Source organism: Caloenas nicobarica, chromosome 4 (assembly GCF_036013445.1).
Source record: "Caloenas nicobarica isolate bCalNic1 chromosome 4, bCalNic1.hap1, whole genome shotgun sequence".
Lineage (NCBI taxonomy): Eukaryota > Metazoa > Chordata > Aves > Columbiformes > Columbidae > Caloenas > Caloenas nicobarica.
Genome location: NC_088248.1, coordinates 79103176 through 79122535, shown reverse-complemented (window position 1 = coordinate 79122535; position 19360 = coordinate 79103176). Strand labels below are relative to the sequence as shown.

Genomic DNA, 19360 nt, shown 5'->3' with positions numbered 1-19360 from the left:
CCCCGATCCTGTGCGGGGGCACGGGGTGCAGCAGCGATCTGGCCCGGGCAGCCTGGCAGCTGTGGGTGGGCGGCTCCAGATGTGGAGCTGCACATCTGGGGAGAGAGTGTGGGCCAGGGCGGGGAGAGAGCCAGGAAGCGTGGCGGGGGAGCTGGGTCCCACCAGAGCATCCATCCCGCCCCCGAGCATCCGTTCTGCCCCCGAGCATCCCTGTATCCCACCTCGAGCATCCGTCCTGCCCTGGAACGTCCCCCCATCCCACCTCGGACCCCCCATCGCACCCCGGAGCATCCATCCCACCCTGCCCGTGGTTCCTGCCGCTGTCACCCCGTGGGTCTCTTGGTGTCTTTCTGAGGCCAAACCCTGAGGTTTGGGTCACTCCCGGGTCCCCCCAAGGCCCCTCTCTTGCCCCGGGTGGGCTGTGCCAAGCCATGCCGGTGCTGGCCCTGGCCAGGGTCACCCCCCCACCCTGGGGACACCCTGCTGGGGGGCTCAGCCCCTGTCCTAGGAGGGGGCCGAGCTCGGTGGGGCTGGGCAGGGGGTCCTGCAGCTCCACATGCCCCCACCCCAGCAGGAACCCCTGGGAGCGGGCGGGGGGGCCACGCTCAGTCTCCATCCATGTCGCGGCTCTGTCCCTGTCCCAGCTCGCACGGGTGGCACGAGGTGGCTGGGCACGGCTGCAAGAGAAGGTGAGGGGTGGGACACTGGGGCCCTGCCCTGTTCCAGCGGGATGGGGAGGCCGGGGCACCCCAGGACCTACTGTGCTTAGGAATAGGCCAGTCCCTGCAGCGGCCGCGCCGGCGCGTGGAACTTGTCCGAGTCCTCGAACGCCGGGTCTGGGGGGGACAGAGGGACAGAGAAAGGCGGGGAGGCTTGGAGTCAGGCAGGGCTGCTGGCTGGGGTGCAGGGGTACAGGACAGGGTTGCATGTTGGGGGGCAGGTTGGGGTGTAGAGGCAGGGGTACAGGACAGGGATGCAGGCTGGGGTGCAGGTTGGAGGGTGCAATTTGGGATGCGGGTTGGGGTACGTGCAGGGGTACAGGCCGGGTGTGCAGGTTGAGGTGCAGGGGTACAGGACAGGGACACAGGACAGGGGTGCAGGCTGGGGTGCAGTCTGGGGTGCAGGCAGCGCTGACCCCAGCTCACCTGTCAGGCTGCTGGCGCTGGCGCAGGCGGGCGGCGGGGACGGCTGCGGCCGCACCACGGGGGCGAAGGCGCTTTTCTGCTTCACGGCCGAGATCATGTTGACGGGGGAGAAGGAGAAGCCCCCGCTGGGGGTGGCGGCGGCGCCCGCGGGGAGGGTGATGGAGGAGGCGCCCAGCGGGGGGCTGGCGGGCACGACTGCGGGGAGACACCCCGAGGGGCTGGGGACGGCAGCGCAGCCCGGGGAAAGCGCGGGGACCCGCTCTGCAAGGGCCGGGGCTGGGAACGGGGCCGTCTCAGCTCAGGTCACTGTCCCCGCTCCCCCCACTGCCAGCTTTGGGGACACCTCGGGGCTGGTGCATGGCTTTGGGGACACACTGGGGCTGATGCACAGTTTTCGGGGATGTCCCCGGGCTGGTACATGGTTTTGGGGACACAGCAGGGCTGGTGCATGACACTGGGGACACTCGGGGCTGGTCCATGGCTCTGGGGACACCCTGGGTTGGTCCATGGCTTTGGGGACACCCTGGGGTTGGTCCATGGCTTTGGGGACACCCTGGGTTGGTCCATGGCTCTGGGGACACCCAGGGCTGGTCTGTGGCTCTGGGGACACCCAGGGCTGGTCCATGGCTCTGGGGACACCCAGGGCTGGTCTGTGGCTCTAGGGACACCCAGGGTTGGTCCATGGCTTTGGGGACACCCAGGGTTGGTCCATGGCTTTGGGGACACCCTGGGTTGGTCCATGGCTCTGGGGACACCCAGGGCTGGTCTGTGGCTCTGGGGACACCCAGGGCTGGTCCGTGGCTCTGGGGACACCCAGGGCTGGTCTGTGGCTCTGGGGACGCTGTGGGGCAGCAACTCACTGGCGTAGGGGGAGTTGGCCGTGGAGCCGTTGAGGAAGCTGGGGGAGCCGGGCACCCCCAGCCCGGCCATGCCGCCGCCGTAGCCGGTGATGCCGGCGCTGCCGCTGTACCCCGCTGGCTGCGGCGTGGGGCTGGGCCCGTAGCCCCGCGGCGAGACGCTGCCCGTGCCGCGGGCGTACCCTGCGGGAGAGAGGGGCCGCGGTGGCACGGGGGGCACAGGGGGCGCGGAACCCCCCTCCGCCCACCCCGGCCCCCGGCCCACCTTGCTCGGGTCCCTGCGGCGAGTCGCCCATGGTGCTGGGGAGCTGGCTGCCGAAGGAGCCGACCCCCATGACGCCGGGGGGGCCGTGGGTGCCGGCCAGCGAGGAGAGCTGTGCGGGGGCGCGGGGGACGCTGTACAGCGCCTCGGCCACGTCCGCCGCGCGCTTCAGCAGCACGTCCTGGGCCGGGGACACGGGGACGGTGTCACCCCGCGGGACACGCAGCCATGGCGTGGGGGCGCTGAGGCCCCCCAGCTCGCGTCACCTCCCAGGGCACCCGCAGCCCCCAGCACCCCCAGGGTGCAGGATGGGCTGTGTGGGCAGACATGGCGGGGGGCCGGGACCCCCCAGCTGGTGCCGTGGGAACAAAGGCGGCTTTGGAGGCGCCACCCCCAGCCTGACCCGGCTGCTCCCCTGTCCCTGCGCGGGGGGCGCGGGGGGGCCCCGCTGCTGACTCAGCGCCCGAGGAATCCTGATGTGAAGCAGATGTGGGGCCGGAGCGCGGGGCGGCTGCAGCGCGGCGGGGGGTGCAGGGGGTGCCGGGGGGCCTGGGCGGGGGGTGCGATGCCCCGGGGGGCCGCGGTACCTGGTTGCCGTGGGGCAGCCCATACAGAGCCTCCACCAGATCAGCCGCCCGCTTCAGCAGCACCTCCTGGGCAGGGAGGGGACGGGCTCAGCGGGACACAGACCCCCCGGCCCCATCCGCACCCAGGGGACATGCAGGCACCGCGTTCTGCCACCCACCACGTCCCCACGCCAGTGACACGTCCCCAAGCCAGCACCTCCCTGAGCTGCCGTGAGATGCCCAGAGCCCCAGCACTCGCCAGCACCCACGTGCCGTATCCCACATGTGCCCCTGTGTCCCCCCATGTCCCTGTGTCCCCCCATGTACCCCCCATGTTCCCCCATATCACTCCCTAGGTTTCCCCATGTCCCCCCTTTTGGCCCCCCCTGCATGCCCCATGTCCCCCCCCGCCCGTGTCCCCATGTCCTGCGGGGGGGCGCAGCAGGGACCCCCGCACACAGCGGGGCGTGGGGAGGCAGGCCAGCCCCTGGGCTGCACCCAGCACCGGGGGGCACTGGGGGGTCACCGGGGCTCTGTGTCCCCCTCCCTGTCCCTTGGTCCTCTGGCACTGCCAGGGAACAGCCCTGGCTCTGGGTGAGGTGGTGCCAGCACCCGTGGGTGACAGCGAGTCCCTGCCTGCACCCGTGGGTGTCACCGGGCACAGCCCCCCCGCCAAACCCCTACCTTGGGCAGGCGCTCGGGGTCCCCGGGGTGCCGGGGAATGACCTTCTGCAGCCGCTGGAACCCGTAGTCGATGGTGGGCTCGTTCAGCGCTGATGAGGGACGGGGGGTCAGCGGGGGCCCCACCTGCCCCGACCCCACGGGGAAACCGGGGCACGGGCCGTGGGGCGCAGGGCCAAGGCAGGGCGCAGCGAGGGGGAGACCCCATCTCCCACAGGGACACGCCAGCTGTCCCACTGTCCCCACCTGCACCAACAGCCCCAGCGCCCCGTCCCCTCCCGCCCCCCAGCCCGGCAGCCCCCGAGGGGACGGGATGGTGCCCCATTCCCGGGGGTCCCTGCCCCACTCCTGGGGGTCTGTGCCCCTTTTCTGGGGGTCCCTACCCCACTCCCGGGGGTCTCTGTCTCTTTCCCAGGGGTCCCTTGCCCCATTCCCAGGGGTGCGTGTCCCTGTCCTGGGGTGCGTGTCCCGTTCCCGGGGTTCCGCGTCCCTCACCGGTGTACACGAAGCGTCCCGGGGCGCCCTTGCAGAACTGCTTGGACTTGTAGGACAGCGTCACCTCCACCACGCCGGGGATGTGCCGCGGGGGGGTCTGCACCCGGATGGCGTGCGGCGTGATGAGCTGCGGGGCAAGACGGCGCTCAGCCCACGGCCAGGGGGGTCACACCGTCCCCCCCGCCGCCCCGTGCCCCAATACCTCGCTCCACACCAGCACGGTGCCGAAGACCACCTGCAGCCCGTCGAAGAAGTTGTCCCCGATGACGATGACGGTGGCACCTCCGGTGGTCCAGCCCTCGCTGGGGCTGATGGCTTTGATGCAGGGGGTGGCTGCTTCGGGCGGGGGGGGAGAGACAGGGCAGCAGTGAGTGGGGGGGCGCGGGGGGTGGGGGGCGCGAGGCTGGGGGAGAGAGGGAGAGCAGAGGCAGAGTGAGAACCAGGCGGCGGCTGGGGGGACAGACACACGGACATGGATGCACAGACACGGACAGACGCTGGGCGGGAGCAGGGGGTGGGGGCTCGGGCTGTGGGGGCGGGTGGGGACGGTGCGGGAGAGTGTGCAGGGGACAGACCGGGGGACGGAGGGCGCATCGGGGTGGAAAGAACGTCCTCAGGATGGACAGACGGATGGACAGAGAGCGAATGGGCCAGACAGAGCACATGTGCGTTGGACAGAGGGACATGGACGTGGTGGATGCACGGACAGACAGAGGGACAAACAGACAGACAGAGAGGGCAGGATAGCCTGCAAGCGCAGGATGGACAGAGGGACAACGGGACAGACTGAAAAGGCAGGTGCCCGGTGAGGCCGCGTGGATGTGCTGGGCAGACAGACAGACAGAGCCAACAAATGGGTCAGACAGGCAGACAGAGCATGTATGTGTCGGACAGAGGGACACAGACGTGGCGGGTGCACGGACAGAGGGACAAAGGGGCAGACAGAGAGGGCAGGACAGAGGGACACAAGGACAGAGGGACACAAGGACAGAGGGACACAAGGACAGACAGCAATGCAGGGGCCCAGCGGGTGGGAGGAGAGGCTGCGTGTGTGTGCGGGGCGGACGGACAGACACGCGGGGCACAAACACGGCGCTGGTGCCCCCCAGGTCCCTGGCAGGGGGTGCCGGGGGGGCTGTGGCCTCCGAGCGCTGTGGGGCAGCGCTGGGCACCCACGCGTCCCCCTTGGGGCCCCAGTGTGGGGACATGGTCACTGGGGCTGCCCTGGCACAGGGGACACTGTGGGGAGCAGCACCCGCTGGTGCGGACATGTGTCTGTCCCCCCGCACAGCCGTGCACGTGTGTCGGGACGTGGCACACACGTGTCGGGACGTGGCACACGTATGGGACACGGCACACGATTTGGGACGTGGCACAGGCACGTTGGGACGTGACGCATGTGTCGGGACATGGCACACATGTGTCGGGACATGGCACACATGTGCTGGGACATGGCACAAGTGTTGGGACACGGCACACGTGTCAGGACACGGCACACACATGTGAGGGTCCCCCGGGACTCACCTTCGGAGGGGTCGAGGCGCCGTGCCCGCCGGCCGTGCTTGGAGTTGTTGTGCACGAACATGTTGTCGGACACGGCCAGGACGTGCCCGTCCACGTTCACCGTCGTGGACACCACCACCTGCGGGACAGCCAGGGCCACCGTGTCACCCCCAGTGTCACCCCCAGTGCCCCCCGCGTGTGCAAACCCGCACCCGTGTGGCCGTGCACGCCTGTGTGTGCGTGCACGTGCCAAGGGGTGTCCGTGGTCCCCGGCCGGGGGGACCCCGCGCCCCAGGGGACACCCCAGCCCGTCCCCGGTGCCCCCCTGCACCCCGCTCCCCGCTCCGGCGTGGACTTGGCTGCTCTCCCGGAGCTGCTTGGCGCTATGCAAATTGGATAGGTCGTTAATCATGTAAAAATGTCACAATTATCATATCTTTACGAGAGGCCCTAATGAAGGCGCCCGTGCTGGGTGGGGGACGGGCCGGACCCCCCCTCTGCTCCGCTCCCCAACCTGCAGCTGCTGCGGGGAGAGCGGGGCTGGGGACAGGGGACGGGGGGAGCTGGGGGCTCCAGAGCAATTAGGGTTTGCAAATTAGGGTTTGCAGAGGGGGGCGACTGGAACCGGGGTCTGCAAAGGAATTAGGGTTTGGAAATCTGGGTTTGCTGGGCGGGGGTGAGGGGAATCGGGGTTTGGAAATTAGGGTTTGCAAAGGGGTCAAGGGAAATTAGAGTTTGAATTAGAGTTTGCACGTTAAGGTTTGCAAAAGGGTTCAGGATGAATTAGGGTTTGGAAATTAGGGTTTGCAAAGGGAGACAAGGGGAATGGGGATTTGCCAGTTAGAGTTTGCAAAAGGATTCAAGAGGAATTAGCATTTGGAAATTAGGATTTGCAGACAGGGTGAGGGAAATTGGGGGTTGCAAAGGGGTTCAAGGGCAATTAGGGTTTGCAGAGCTGGGGTGAAGGGAATCAGGATCTGCAGAGGGGTTCAAGAGAAATTAGGGTTTGGAAATCTGGGTTTGCAGAGGAGGTGAGGGGAGCTGGGGTTTGCAAAGGGGTCAAGGGAAATTAGGGCTTGCAGATTAGGGTTTGCAAGGCGTTCAAGGGGCATTAGGGTTTGGAAATTGGAGTTTACAAGGGGACTGAGGGAACTGCGGTTTGCCAATGAGGCGATGTGAGTTAAGATTTGCAAAGAGAGGTGAGGGGAACTGGGGTTTGCAAAGCGGTTCAGGAAGAATTAGGGTTTGGAGATCTGGGTTTGCAAAGGGATGGGGGAGTTGGGGTTTGCAGAAGCGTTGAGGGGAATAGGGGTTTGCAAAGGGTATCAAGAGAAACTAGAGTTTGCAAGTCAGGGTTTGCAAAGGGGCTCAGGATGAATTAGGGTTTGGAAATCAGGGTTTGCAAGTTGGAGTTTGCAAAAGCAGCAACGGAAACAACAGTTTGCAAGTCAGAGTCTGCAAAAGGGTTCAAGAGCAATTAGGGTTTGCAAAGGGTGTCAGGGGAATTGGAGTCTGCAGAGGGGTTCAGGAGCAATTGGGGTTTGCAAGTTGGGGTCTGCAAAGTGGTTCAAGGGGAATTAGCATTTGGAAATTAGGGTTTGCAAAGGGAGTGAAGGAAATTTGGTTTGCAAAGGGGTTCAAGAGCAATTAGGGTTTGGAAATCTGAGTTTGCAAAGGGGCAACGGGAACTGGGGTTTGCAGAAGGGTTCAAAAGCAATTCGGGTTTGCAAATGGATCAAGGGAAATTAGAGTTTGCAAGTTAGAATTTGCAAAGGGGTTCAAGAGGAATTAGGTTTTGGAAATTAGGGTTTGCAGAGGGGTCAAGGTGAATTGGGGTCTGCAGAGGGGTTCAAGAGCAATTAGGGGTCTGCAAATTAGGATTTGCAAAGGGAGCAAGGGAAATTAGAGTTAGGGTTTGCAAAGGGGGCAAGAACAATTACTGTTTGAAAGTGAGGGTTTGCAAAGAGTCGAGGGGAACTGGGGTTTGCAAAGGGGTCCAGGGGAATTAAGGAATCAATTCCCTAATTTCCCTCGACCCTTTCGGGAAACTCTCTGAGCTCTCGGTCCCGGTGCCCACCTGGAAGCGCCGCATATCCCGGGGATTCCCCGCGTTCTTCAGGCAGTTCTGGTTGCATTTGAGGAAAAACTTGAGGAAAAACCTGGGATGGAAGAAAACAAACAGCGGTTGGTGCCAGCAAATCAAGGGGGGTCCCAGAGACCTCCACCCCATCCCTTGGAGCAAAGCAGGGGTGAGTGTCCCCACAGTCTTGGTGTCCCCAGATGGAGGTGGCACCATGAATGTCACATCATGCACCAGAGTGCACGGTGTCCCCTGCATCCCCCCCACCTGTCACACACACGTGTGGGTGCACAGACCCGCACCTGGGGACATGGACCCACACTTGGGGACACAGCCACAAGCTGGGGGACACAGCCCCATGCCTGGGGACACGCCGGATGTGTCCCCAGGATGCCCCCACCCCAGAATGTCCCTGGGTGGGGTGTCCCTGCGCACACCTGGGTGCACACCGGGACCCCAACCCTCTGCGCTTTTGGGCACTGAGGTGACACTCACCGTCCCCAGCCAGGGGACACCCCACAGTGCATGGGCACCCTGTGTGGCCACACACGGGGACATGGGGACACTCACTCCACGCACGCATGTATTTGCTGTGCACCGTGCCCGCCCATTGCGCTGTGCCAGCTCGCTTTGCCGTGCCATGTATCCACACCAAGTCACCAAGCTGTGCCAGGTCACCCCGCCGCGCCAGGGCACTGTGCCACCCATGGCCACCGTGCGTGCCAGAGCAGTGTGCCACACCAGGGCACTGCGCCATACGTGGCCACTGTGCCGTGCCAGGTCACTGTGCGTGCCAGGCCACCGTGTCCCTCCACGCCACCTCCCTCCTCTGGCCCGGCACAGGGTGTCCCATGTCCCGGTCCCCTCACCAGTGTGCCCAACTCTGTCCTGCCCATACGGGCAGCGCTTGGGCAGGGCCTGGGCACTGCGTGGGGCTGGTGCCTCCATCCCGCTGTGCCACCCTGTCCCATCCCAGTGTGACGTCCTGTGTCCATCCCAGTGTGCTGCCTTGTCCCCATCCCAGTGTGCTGCCTTGTCCCCATCCCACTGTGCCATTTTTTCCCCATCCCAGCATCCCACCCTGTCCCCATCCCGTCTCAGCAGCTGCGCCTGGCATCTCGTCTGAGCAGCCAAACCAGCGCCTGACCCCACCACCTCAGTCCAGCTCCCTGGTACCCACCTCAGCCCCCACCTCTGTCCCCCACCTCCCTGACCCCTCCCCGAGGGCTGCAGCGGGGCAGGGGGGGCCGGCGGGGGGACACAGGCACCCAGCAGGAATGTCGCCCGGCAGCTGCTGGGGGCTGGAGGGGACACTGGGGAGCACAGAGCACCAGGGGACGTGGTGAGGGGCCCCCCAGCGGTGACGCTGCCCACGGGGGACACTTTTCCCGGGCGAGGGCAGGAAGAGGGGGGACCCCCCCGTGTCCCCCATCCCTGTCACCCGGCGGGTGGTAATCAGGGGAAGGAAGGAGCAGGAAAACGGCCGGAACCGCCACCCCCCCCCGCCAGGAGATTGACAGGGGCAGCGTGGGGTTGGGGGCACCCCCCAGCCCCCCACTGCCGGGGGGGGCCCATCCCGAACCCCAGGTCGGCCGCGTCCCCCCCGAGCGGCAGCGGCGCATATGGGCCCGCGAGTTAAAAATACCGGCGCTGCGCATGCATTAGCATCGCTAATGGCAGCGCTGCCCATTTAATATGCAAATTCCCGGCGCTGCTGCCGAACACCTTCTGTTCCGAGCGCATAAATTTGAATTTGCAATTAGAATAATCTTGTATAATTAATGAAAAGCGTCAATTTTAGCTCCTAAGTAATTTGATTAACATGTTGATAGGGCACTTATCGGGCTCTCTAAACCAGTGGGGCTGGGCGTCGGGCTGGGGAGCGGGGCCGGGGGGGCCGGGGGGAGCGGGCGGCGGGGCTGGGGACCCGCCTGGCCCCGCGTGACCCACGAGGGCCCTGGGGACAGAGGGGGACACGGGGAAGCCCCCCGGACAGGGATGGGGATGTCACCAGCTCTGGGATGTCACCTCCTTGGAGTGCAGCCCCGAGGGGTCTGTGGGGAGAAGGGGCTGGGGTGGCCTTGGGGACACTGGCTCTGGCTGGGGGGACAGCCCCTACCCCAGCACAGGGGGGGTTACAGGGCACCCGGGACCCCCTGTGCACCCCAAAAGCACCAGCGTGGGTGCAGCACCCAGCACACCCCCCGGGACAAGTGTCTGAGGGGACAGGGGGACGCAGGGACACTGTCACCGGGAGGTTTGTCTTGGCTGGGCTGGAGTTCCGGGGCCGTGACCCCCACATCTGGCCAGGGCACATCTGGCTGAGGGTGGGGGGGACACAGCTGGCTGGCGCTGGCGGCGGGGGCAGGATAGGGGTTGGGGACCTGCCACAGCAGGGATGGTGTCACCCCAGGGGGAACAGAGACTGGGGGGGTGGTGAGCAGGGTCTGCCCCATCCCCAGGGACCCTCCAGCACCCTGGGGACACGGTGCTGCTCACAGGGATGCCCGGGACCCCACGTGCAGGCAGGGTGAGGCGAGGAGGGGGCACAGCGCTGGCCAGCCCCCATCCTGCCCCCCACACCCCCCCGGCCCGGAGCTGAGGTGACCGAGTCCTGCAGAGTGACACGGGGCCCCCAAACCCCCCCAGCACCCCCAGAGAGCCTGGGCTGCACTTGGTGTCACCGGGGGGTGAGGACACACATGAGGGATCCTGCAGAGGGACAGAGGGATGGGGACAGGACATGCTGGGTGGAGGGACAGATGTGCAGACGGACAGAGGTGTGGGGTCTGGGGGTGCTGTGGGACGGGGGGAGGAATTGCTGGAGGGCTGGTGAGAGGGGTGGAGGAGGGAGGGGGAGAGGGAGGGAGAGGAGAAGGGAGGAAGCAAAGGACAGGGGAAGGGGTGGGTGGATGGACGGACAGATGGAGGGATGGACGGAGGGAAGGAAGGATGGAGAAGAACAGGGATGGATGGAGGGAAAGATGGGTGGATGGAGGGATGGCAGGAGGGATGGAGAAGGATGAGGACGGACGGGTGCACAGGAGCGATGGAGAGAAGGACAAGGATAGACAGACAGAAGGATGGGTGGATGGAGGGCGGAGAAGGGCAGGAATGGATGGAGGGAGGGCGGTCCATGCTGTCCAGTCAGGGCAGAGGGACAGGGCTGCAGACGGACAGACAGACGCCCACTGCAGTGCCAGGACGATGTGGTGTCCATGTCCCCACCAGCGAGCATCGCCCATGCCCAGGCTTTCTGTCCTCTCGGTGCTGGCCCTGGGTCCCACCCGGCACAGGGACATCCCTCACTGTGGGGCATGTCGGGCCTGTGCCACAGCCACACACCTGGGGACACGGTGTGGCACTGGCTGGCAGCGGGATGTCCCCACAGCACATGGCCCGGCACAGGGCTGCCACCGCCGGGGCGCCTGGATGTCACCTGTGTTATTGATTCGCTGGACGCACATCAGAAGTGCTCGGTGACAGCAACCAGTGCTTTCCCTGGCTGTCCCTGGCTGTCCCCGCAGCCGGACTGGGGGCACCGCGCGCCCTCTCAGCACCCCCACACTGCTCCCCAGCTCGTTAGTGCTAACGAGGCAGCACTCGCACCTGCTCCCCAGCCCAGGAGACTCCCCGTCCCGGCTCCCTGGGGTCCCCCCGCTGCCGCCCCCTCGCTTGTCCCCAGCAATGCGCCGGGGGGGCCCCGCGCCCGGGACCCCCGTACCTGTCGATGATGACGGGGTCGGAGGGGGTCTCGTTGCGGTTCCCACAGCTCTTCTTGTCACAGCAGCGGCTGGGGACAGGAGCAGGTGTGAGGGGAGCGGGGGGGTCGGGGCCAGCCGATCACCCCCACCCCCTGGAGGGGAACCCCCCATTCCCACCCTTGGGCCCCCCACCATCACCCAGCCCTGTGCGGTGGAGCCGGGGGGGGTCCCATAAAGGCACAGGGTGTTGGGCTGAGCGGGGGACCCCAGGACAGGGACATCGGATGGGTGACACCAGGGCAGGGGGGGCTGTGGCAGAGAGGACACCACTGGGGTACCCCCTTACCCACCCTCCACCCCGTGCTATGGGGCTGGGCTCCAATTTGGGGCTCTCAGTGCCCCCCAGCCCTGGAAGCGCTTGGTGAGCCAAGGGGGGGCTCTGAGCGGGGGTGTCCCAGCCCCACACCATCTCCTGGGGACACCGCATCACCCAGGGGGACACGGCAGGGCCAGCAAACACGGCAGGGCCGGCCCCGGGGAGCACAGCGGGGAGGGGGGGACCAGCCCTGGCTTCGTTAGCGCGGCTCCTGGAGATCAATTAGCGGCGCTGGCACGGAGCGCTAATTTGCACAAACACTGAGCGCCAGGGAGGTAAACAAGAGCGGGGCTAATGGGGCACTGGGGACCCCGTGCCAGGCGGGGGGGCTGCGCTCACTGTCCCCCCCAGCCCGGGACCCCCTGGCACCCCCCACCTACCTGCACATGATCTCGTGGGTGAGGAGCACCCGGCACATCTCAGGGTTCTTGTCCTGCCCCTCGTAGATGATGGCCTGGGGGGGAAAAATGAGCGGGGAGGGGGGTGCCACCGGCTCCGGGCACCCTGCGTGTCCCCCGCCACCGCCACCACCTGTCCCCACCCACAGACCCGCCCCAGGTGACCCCGACCGGGCAGCTGTGTGCTCTGCACCCCCAGATGTGTACAGATGTGCTGCTCTGCCCATGCACAGATGTGCCCCCCCTTCCCTCCTGCACACCCACAGCTGGGTGCCTGGGGGTGCCGTGGGGGCCCAGGGGTGCTGGGGAGGGCCAGGGGTGCTGGAGGGTTCTTGGGGGGCCGGGGGTCGCCAGCCCCCCGCTGGTACCTGCTTGGACATGGAGTCGATGAGGCGCACGTAGAGGTCCTGCTCGGTGCGGAGCCCTGCAGTGACATGGCGGGGTCAGGGCCACCCGCGCCCCCCGGCCCCCCCGCCCCGGCACCCACCGTTGCTGTACAGCAGCTGCAGCCGGTAGTGGATCCCGTTGTTGGTTTTCTCGCCGTTCTGCTCCTGGGGGGGAGGATGGTTGGATGGGGGGTTCCCCTCTCAGTGCTGTGGAGCTGTTCCAGCAGCTCCCACACGTGCCATGAGTTTGGGTGAGGTCTCAGCCTCGGCAGCACCGGCTCCCCTGTCCCTCCACGAGCCGGGCAGGGTCCCCATGCCTGCCACCTCCATCCCTGCCACCTCCATCCCTGCCACCCCCGGCCCTGCCACCCCCGGCCCCGGGGGTCTCACCCGCTCCTTCTCCACGAAGTCGATGAAGGAGGTGCGCTCGATCTCCACGGGCTGGCCCTGCCGGTCGTACATGGCCAGGACGAAGTGGAAGAAGTTGGATTTGCGCAGGTTGGACGGCGGCTGCTTCTCAAAGTGGGCGCGGGCCAGGCCCACCCCGCTGCGGCAGGACGGGGGGTGAGGGGGGGTGGCTGCCGGGACCCCCCCACATCGTCCCCAGGGCCACCCCATCTCTGGGACAGGCTCGGTGGCAGCTGCCGGACCCCCCCGCAGTGGGTGACAATGGTCCCTGAGCCTCCGGGGTGCTGTGGACCAGGATGGGGGGTGACACAGGGTGGGACACACCAGCAGCCCCCCAGGGGACACCCAGCAGCTCTTGAGCAGTGTCACCTGCCCCCAGCTCTGCCTGCACCCAGGGCAGGCACTGAGGACAGGAGGGGACATCTCTGAGCCCCCCACACCCGAGCCCACCCCCAGGCACCCCCAGCTTGCTTGTGGCTCCAGCTGCTCCAAGGGCCACCACTGCTGTCCCTGCAGGGACACAGCAGGTGACAGGACAGGGATGGCACAGGGGAGGGTGGCAGAGCCATCCCCAGGGACAATGGCTCCAGCACCGGCCAGTCCTCGTCCTGGTCACCTTGTCCCCAGCTTGGCTGGTCCCTGTCCCCAAGGGGTGCCCACTGAAAGGATCCTCTGCCACCACCCCCAGCCACGGAGGGACACGACTGTCACCCAGTGGGTGGCCTGGGAATGGGTGGGGGGTGTCACAGCCAGAGCCCTGCCCAGGCCCCCCGGGAGGGCCATCGAGGACAGGAGCCCCTGGGGGAGGAGCAGGACCCCCAACATCCGGACCCCTGCTGGGGACACGGCACACGGGTGGGGGGCAAGGTGGGGGTCCCCAAGCCCTCCCTCCAGCCCCACAGGACCCCCCACTTACAGCTGCTGCAGCCGGGGGGCCCTTTGCTCCCGCACAGCTGAACCCCCCCACCCTGCTCTTCCTGGGGCTGGTGCTGCCCAGCACCACCCCCCCCGCATCCCAGCTCCATGGGGACACCTCCCAGAGTCCCACCCCAGCCAGAGCCACCTACATCTCCCCCAGACAAGAGGAGAAAAGGGGGCTCAGCCCTCCCAGCAGCCCCCAGGAGCTGCCACCCTCATCACCCTTTAATGATGCTCCCTGGTTGTTAATTACCCCAGCACCACCCCCAGCCCAGCTGTGGGCACCAGCCAAGGCCAAGTGCGAAGCCCAGGCCCTGACAACCCCGGGGACGCTTCTCTGGGGACACGGCTCCCTGACGAGGAAAAACCTCGTTAAGCTGATTGCCAGAGAGCCCAAACATCCCCAGTGGGCGAACGCTGGGGCGCATGTCCAGCACACGCGTGGGTGTCCCTTGTCCCCAGCCGGGGGTCTGACCGGCGCTGGTGGGTTTGTTCGCAGAGCTCACCCCTGTGGCATTTGGGGGTGCTGACCCCCAGGACCCCACAGCCCCCATCCCAGTGCACCCAGCTCCCCAAGGGATGGGGACCCCAGCGCCACGGGGACCCCGCTGTCCCCTGGCAGCATCCCCGGGACTCCCAGCTGATGGGATGGTGACACGGGGCAGTGAGCCAGCACCCCCACCCCCCCGTTTCCCTCCAGCCCCCCAAAGCTTTGGCCGTAAAGTGCTGGGGGGGGCGATGGAGCCGCCAGCCGGGGTAATGGCTGCGTCCCCGCGCCAGCGCTGCGAGCCCCCGCGCTCCCAGCCGCTGCCATTAATTATTAAGGGCAATCAGCGCATTTCCTAGCAGTGGGGCTGGCCAGCGGCTCTTACAGGAAAGCAGCAGCTTCCCTTGGCCCCCCCCAATCCCGCAGCCGTGGCTCTGCAAATGGGGCATGAGGCGGAGTCACCCCCCAGGTGCCTCTGCCTTGCCCTGGGACCCCGGCCCTGGTGCCGCTGGCATCGCCCAGGGACCCTGCGGTGGCTGTGGGGACCCTGCGGTGGCTGTGGGGTCCGGGGGGAGCAGGGGGGTCTCTGCGGGTGCTGGTGTTTGCAGGGGGTGGTAGGAGCCACCCGCCAGCCGGGGGTCCCAGAGGGGTGCAGGGTGCAGGATGCAGGATGGGGACAGGCTGGGGGTGACAAGCACCCCATGAGCGCGTCCGCATGTGCGGGACATGTGGCACAGCCCAGCTGTGGGGTCCCACGGTGGGACAGGGAGAGGAGGGGGCCTGGGGGGCAGCGCAGGGTGCCCCACATCAGCTTGGGGGGGTGGCGGGGGTAGGGGGTCTGCAAGCCCCATCCTCGCACACGGAGTGTGTGGGACCCCATGGGCACATGTGCGCAGCCACGTCCCTGTCACCGGGCAGCACCACCCTGCTGTCCCACCCTGTGCGTCCCCCCGCGCCGCTGGGGACAGGGATGGGCAGGAGGGGGCCGGATTTCACCCCCTTTCTCACAGCCCCGCTCCAGAGCATGGGGAAGTCTTGGGTGTGCAATGGCAAGGCCAGCACCCCCCGCACCCCGGCTTGGGCACTGCAGCCCCCTGGCACTGCCCCCCCCAGCCCCCTGCAGCCGGGGGGGCCCTTGGTCCGGCCCTTCTCCAGGGGTCCAGGCTGGGCTGTGGCAGTGGCTGTGCCCCCCGCGGTGGCTGTCCCCTCCTGGCAGTGGCTGTCCCCCCCACCAGCAGTGGCTGTTCCCCCCCCAGTGGCTGTCCCCCCACCACCAGTGACTGTCCCCCTGCGGTGGCTGTGCCGGGACAGGGCTGGGTGGCTTTGCTGCCTTGCTGGGGGGATCGCTGCAGTTTTCAAGCATCCCACAGTATTTGCCAACACGGCAGCTTTGGGGGGCCCTCAGGAACCTCCCAGGGGTCCAGCCCTGGGGCGCAGCCTCTGGCGCAGTCACGGTCCCTGTCAGGGAGCCAGTGCGGGGCTGACACCGCAGCTGGGGACCCTGAGCTTGGGGACAGTGCACACAACCAGGTGATCTCAGCCATGGCGCGGGTTGGTGCCAGGGATGTCCCGCTCTGCTGGGGCCCGTGCAGAGCGGACACCCCCCCAGAGCCCCAAACCTGCTGTGCCCAGCCAGGCAGAGGGCGTGGGTCACCCCAGGCACCACCTGTCACCCCTGGACACAGCACAGTTCAAGCACAGCTCCCGCACTCCTGAACCCCATGGCGCACACAGTGGGGGACATCTGGGGACAGCGGTGAAGGTGTCCCCCAGCTGCAGCTGGGACCTCTCTGGGTCCAGAGTGGAGAGAGAGCAGGGGACAGGGGACATGGAGCCCCCTGGGGAGGGCAAGGTATGGGGACATGGAACACTGAGGGAGGGCAGGGGATGGGGACAGGGCACACAGAGAGAGGGCAGGGGATGGGGACAGGACACACGGAGCCCCTGGGGGAGGGCAAGGGATGGGGACGGGGTACACAGAGGGAAGGCAGGGGATGAGGACAGCGGGGACATGTGTGGCCATCGGGCTGCGTTGAGCCAGCAGCACAGGCTGCCCACATGGCCGCGGCATCGCTCACCCCAGCCGATGCCACCAGCCCTGCCCGGGTGACAGGGATGGCACTGCTGCCAGCCCTGCCCTCACTCCCAGCGGCTTTTTCCAGCAGAGCTGGGGCTCAGGGTGCAGCTCCTGTCCCCGGTGGATGCACGGCACAGTATGGCATGGCATGGCACAGTATGGCGTGGCATGGCACGATATGGCATGGCATGGCACGGTATGGCATGGCACGGTATGGCACAACACGACACAAGCCCCTCGCAGCTCCAGCAGCAGCTCCTGCTCCTCTGCCAGCACCCACCAACCCTCCCAACACAGCACAACAGGCCTGGCATGCACGGGGTGCCAGGGAATCAGGGTACCCGGGGTGCTGCAGTCTGTGGGGTCCCCGGGATGCCCGAGGTTCACAGGGTCACCCAGAGGCCCCGGGAACCCAGGGGACTTGGGGCAGCCAGGGTGCCTGAAGCACCTGGTGGGCAGGAGGCACCTGGGCTGCCCAGGGGTCCCGAGGTGCTGCGGGTGTGGGGTGCCCGGGGTGCCCAGGATGTGCAAGGTGCCTGGGATGCCCATGGCACCTGGGATTCCTGCAGCACCCGGGATGCCCATGGAGCCTGTGGGACCTGGGATGCTTGTGGTACCCAGGATGCCTGGGATGCCCACAGCACCCAGGATGCCCATGGAGTCTGGGATGCTCACGGTGCCCAGGATGCCCGCAGTGCCCAGGATGAGCACTGCACCCGGGATGCCTGTGGGACCTGGGATGCTCGTGGTACCCAGGATGCCTGGGATGCCCACAGCACCCAGGTTGCCCGTGGAGCCTGGGATGCCCACAGCACCCAGGATGCACACAGAACCCGGGATGCCCGTGGAGCCTGGGTTGCCCGTGGAGCCTGGGATGCTCACAGTGCCCGGGATGCCCGCGGAGCCCCTTACCTCTGCGCTGCCGTGCTGGCGTCCAGGATGCCGGTGCCCTGCAGCCAGCGGACGGAGGGCAGCCCGGCGGTCAGCGGTTCTTCCTTCATGGGCAGCCCCCCTCGGGGCAGCGGCTCCTGCACGGAGAACATGGCAGGGGCTCAGTGGTCGCCCGCCCGCCCTCAACTTTCCTGCCCCGGGCCCGGCAGCGGAGCTCAGAGCCGGGCAGGTGCCGGGGGCCGCCGCCGTCCCGACCGCCGGGGAAGCGGCATCTGCGGCGGGCGAGCGGGAGGGAGCGGGGGGAGGCTCGGGGGGAGGCGGGAGGCGGAGGCAGGCGGAGGCAGGGCCGGAGAAGTTGAAGACGGAGGCGACCAGGAGCCAAGTGCGGGGACCGGGAGGGGAAGGGGCGGGGGGGGCTGGAGGAGGGATGGGGAAGACAGGGGAGGAGTGGAGGGAGGGATGGAGGGAGGGATGGAGGGAGGGATGGAGGGAGGGATGGAGGGAGGGATGGAGGGAGGCTTACAGGAGCGGAGGGAGGGATGGAGGGAGGGATGGGGAAAGCAGAGGAGGAGTGGAGGGAGGGATGGAGGAAGGCTCAGAGAAGCGGAGGGAGGGATGGAGGGAGGCAGAGGAGGAGTGGAGGGAGGGATGAAGAAGGCTCAGGGGAGCGGAGGGAGGGATGGAGGGAGGCTGCGAGGAGCCGAGGGAGGGATGGAGAGAGGCAGAGGAGGGGTGGAGGGAGGGATGGAGGAAGGCTGAGAGGAGGAGTGGAGGGATGGAGCGGGGAGGAGGCCGGAGAGGGGCGCGGGAGGGGCAGACGCGGCCCGGGATGGGGCGGGGGCGGGCGGCAGCGGCTCGTTACCGGGCGGGCGGCGGCGGCGGCGGGCGCGGCGCGGGGGGGCGGCGGCAGCGGCGGCGGCGGCAGCAGCGGCAGCAGCAGCAGGAGCGGCCGGGAGGGGGGCCCGGGGGGCGTCGGGGGCCCGGGGGGACCGGAGGGGCCGGGGGGGCCGCCTCCCCGCCGCCGCCCCGCGCCCCGGCCCCGCCGCCCCGCCGCGGCCACCAGCACCATGAGCAGCAGCACCGGGCGCCGCGGCCCCGCCGCCCCGCCGGCCCGGGCCATGCCGCCGCCGCCTCCCCGGGGAGGCAGGGCCGGAGCCGCCGGGGGAGGCGGGGGCCGCGGCCGGGCAGGCTGACATCATTCCGGGGAGGAGCGGTCCCTCCCCGCGCCGGCGGAGGGGCTCCGCGGCCACCGCCGCACCGGCCGCAGCGGGGAGGGGGCGGCGGGGACCGGGCACCCCCGGGGCAGCCGGGGAGGGGTGGAGCGGGGAGTCCCTGCGCTACCTGGGGGGGCAGCCGAGCCTCCCGGGGAGAGCCCGGACAGCCCCGGGGTGCCGCGGGGACACCCCGCTGTGGCCCCAGAGACACCGGGCTGGCTTGGGGACACCCCACTGGGTCCCCAGAGGCACACCAAAGGGACCCCAAACGTGTTCCGGAGCAACCTCACTGCATCCCCCGGGACACTCTGCAGACACCCCAGGCAGACCCTGGGGGTACCCTGGGGACATCCTATTGCATCCCTTGAGAGACCCCAGACTGGCTCAGGGACACCCCGAGGAGACCTCCTTGTGTCCCCTGAGACACCCTGGAGGGACCCCAAACATGTCCCAGAGCAACCTCACTGCATCCCCCACTCTGCAGGGACCCCAGGGGTACCCCAGAGGAGACCCCCCTACGTCCCCTGACCAACCCTGCAAGGACCTCAGGCAGGCCCTGGGGACAACCTGGGGACACCCCAAATGGGCTCTGGAGATGAGCCAGAGGGACCCCAATGCTGATGCTGAGATGCCCTGGTGACACACCCAGCAGGGCCTGGGGTCTGCCCACCCCCTGCAGACCCCCCCACATCGCGAGGTACCTTGGAGAGACCCCAGACGAGCCCGTGGGACCCTCCTGCATCCCCCCCACCCTCACAGACCCCCCCAAACCCTACCGACACCCCGCCTGACCCCATGGGGCCCTGCCTTCCCCGAGGTGCCACAGGGACACCATTTGTGTCCCCTGCACCCCCATGGTCCCCCACACTGACCCCCAATGGACCCTTCAGACACCTCAGAGTGACCTCAAAG

The 19360-nt window shown here is 67.7% G+C and overlaps 1 protein-coding gene across 2 annotated transcripts; it reads right to left on the bottom strand.

The window, feature by feature from the left end:
* Positions 1 to 287: 287 nt before the first annotated feature.
* On the bottom strand, positions 288 to 18354 carry EBF4 (EBF family member 4). 2 transcript variants are annotated; one of them, XM_065634980.1, is made up of 18 exons: positions 18097 to 18354; positions 17256 to 17371; positions 12844 to 13000; positions 12555 to 12618; positions 12436 to 12491; positions 12050 to 12123; positions 11314 to 11382; positions 7587 to 7668; positions 5531 to 5648; positions 4209 to 4342; positions 4007 to 4133; positions 3515 to 3603; positions 2852 to 2917; positions 2268 to 2445; positions 2006 to 2185; positions 1146 to 1340; positions 761 to 836; positions 288 to 677 (listed from the first exon to the last, which is right to left on the bottom strand). In XM_065634980.1, exons 1-17 carry the CDS (start codon positions 18352 to 18354, stop codon positions 766 to 768), a joined length of 2034 nt encoding a protein of 677 aa, XP_065491052.1. In that variant the 3' UTR covers positions 288 to 677; positions 761 to 765. The 2 variants fall into 2 exon arrangements, with proteins under 2 accessions (XP_065491052.1, XP_065491054.1); XM_065634982.1 differs by lacking the exon at positions 18097 to 18354 and having other exon boundaries at positions 4209 to 4339; positions 17256 to 17386.
* Positions 18355 to 19360: the final 1006 nt, after the last annotated feature.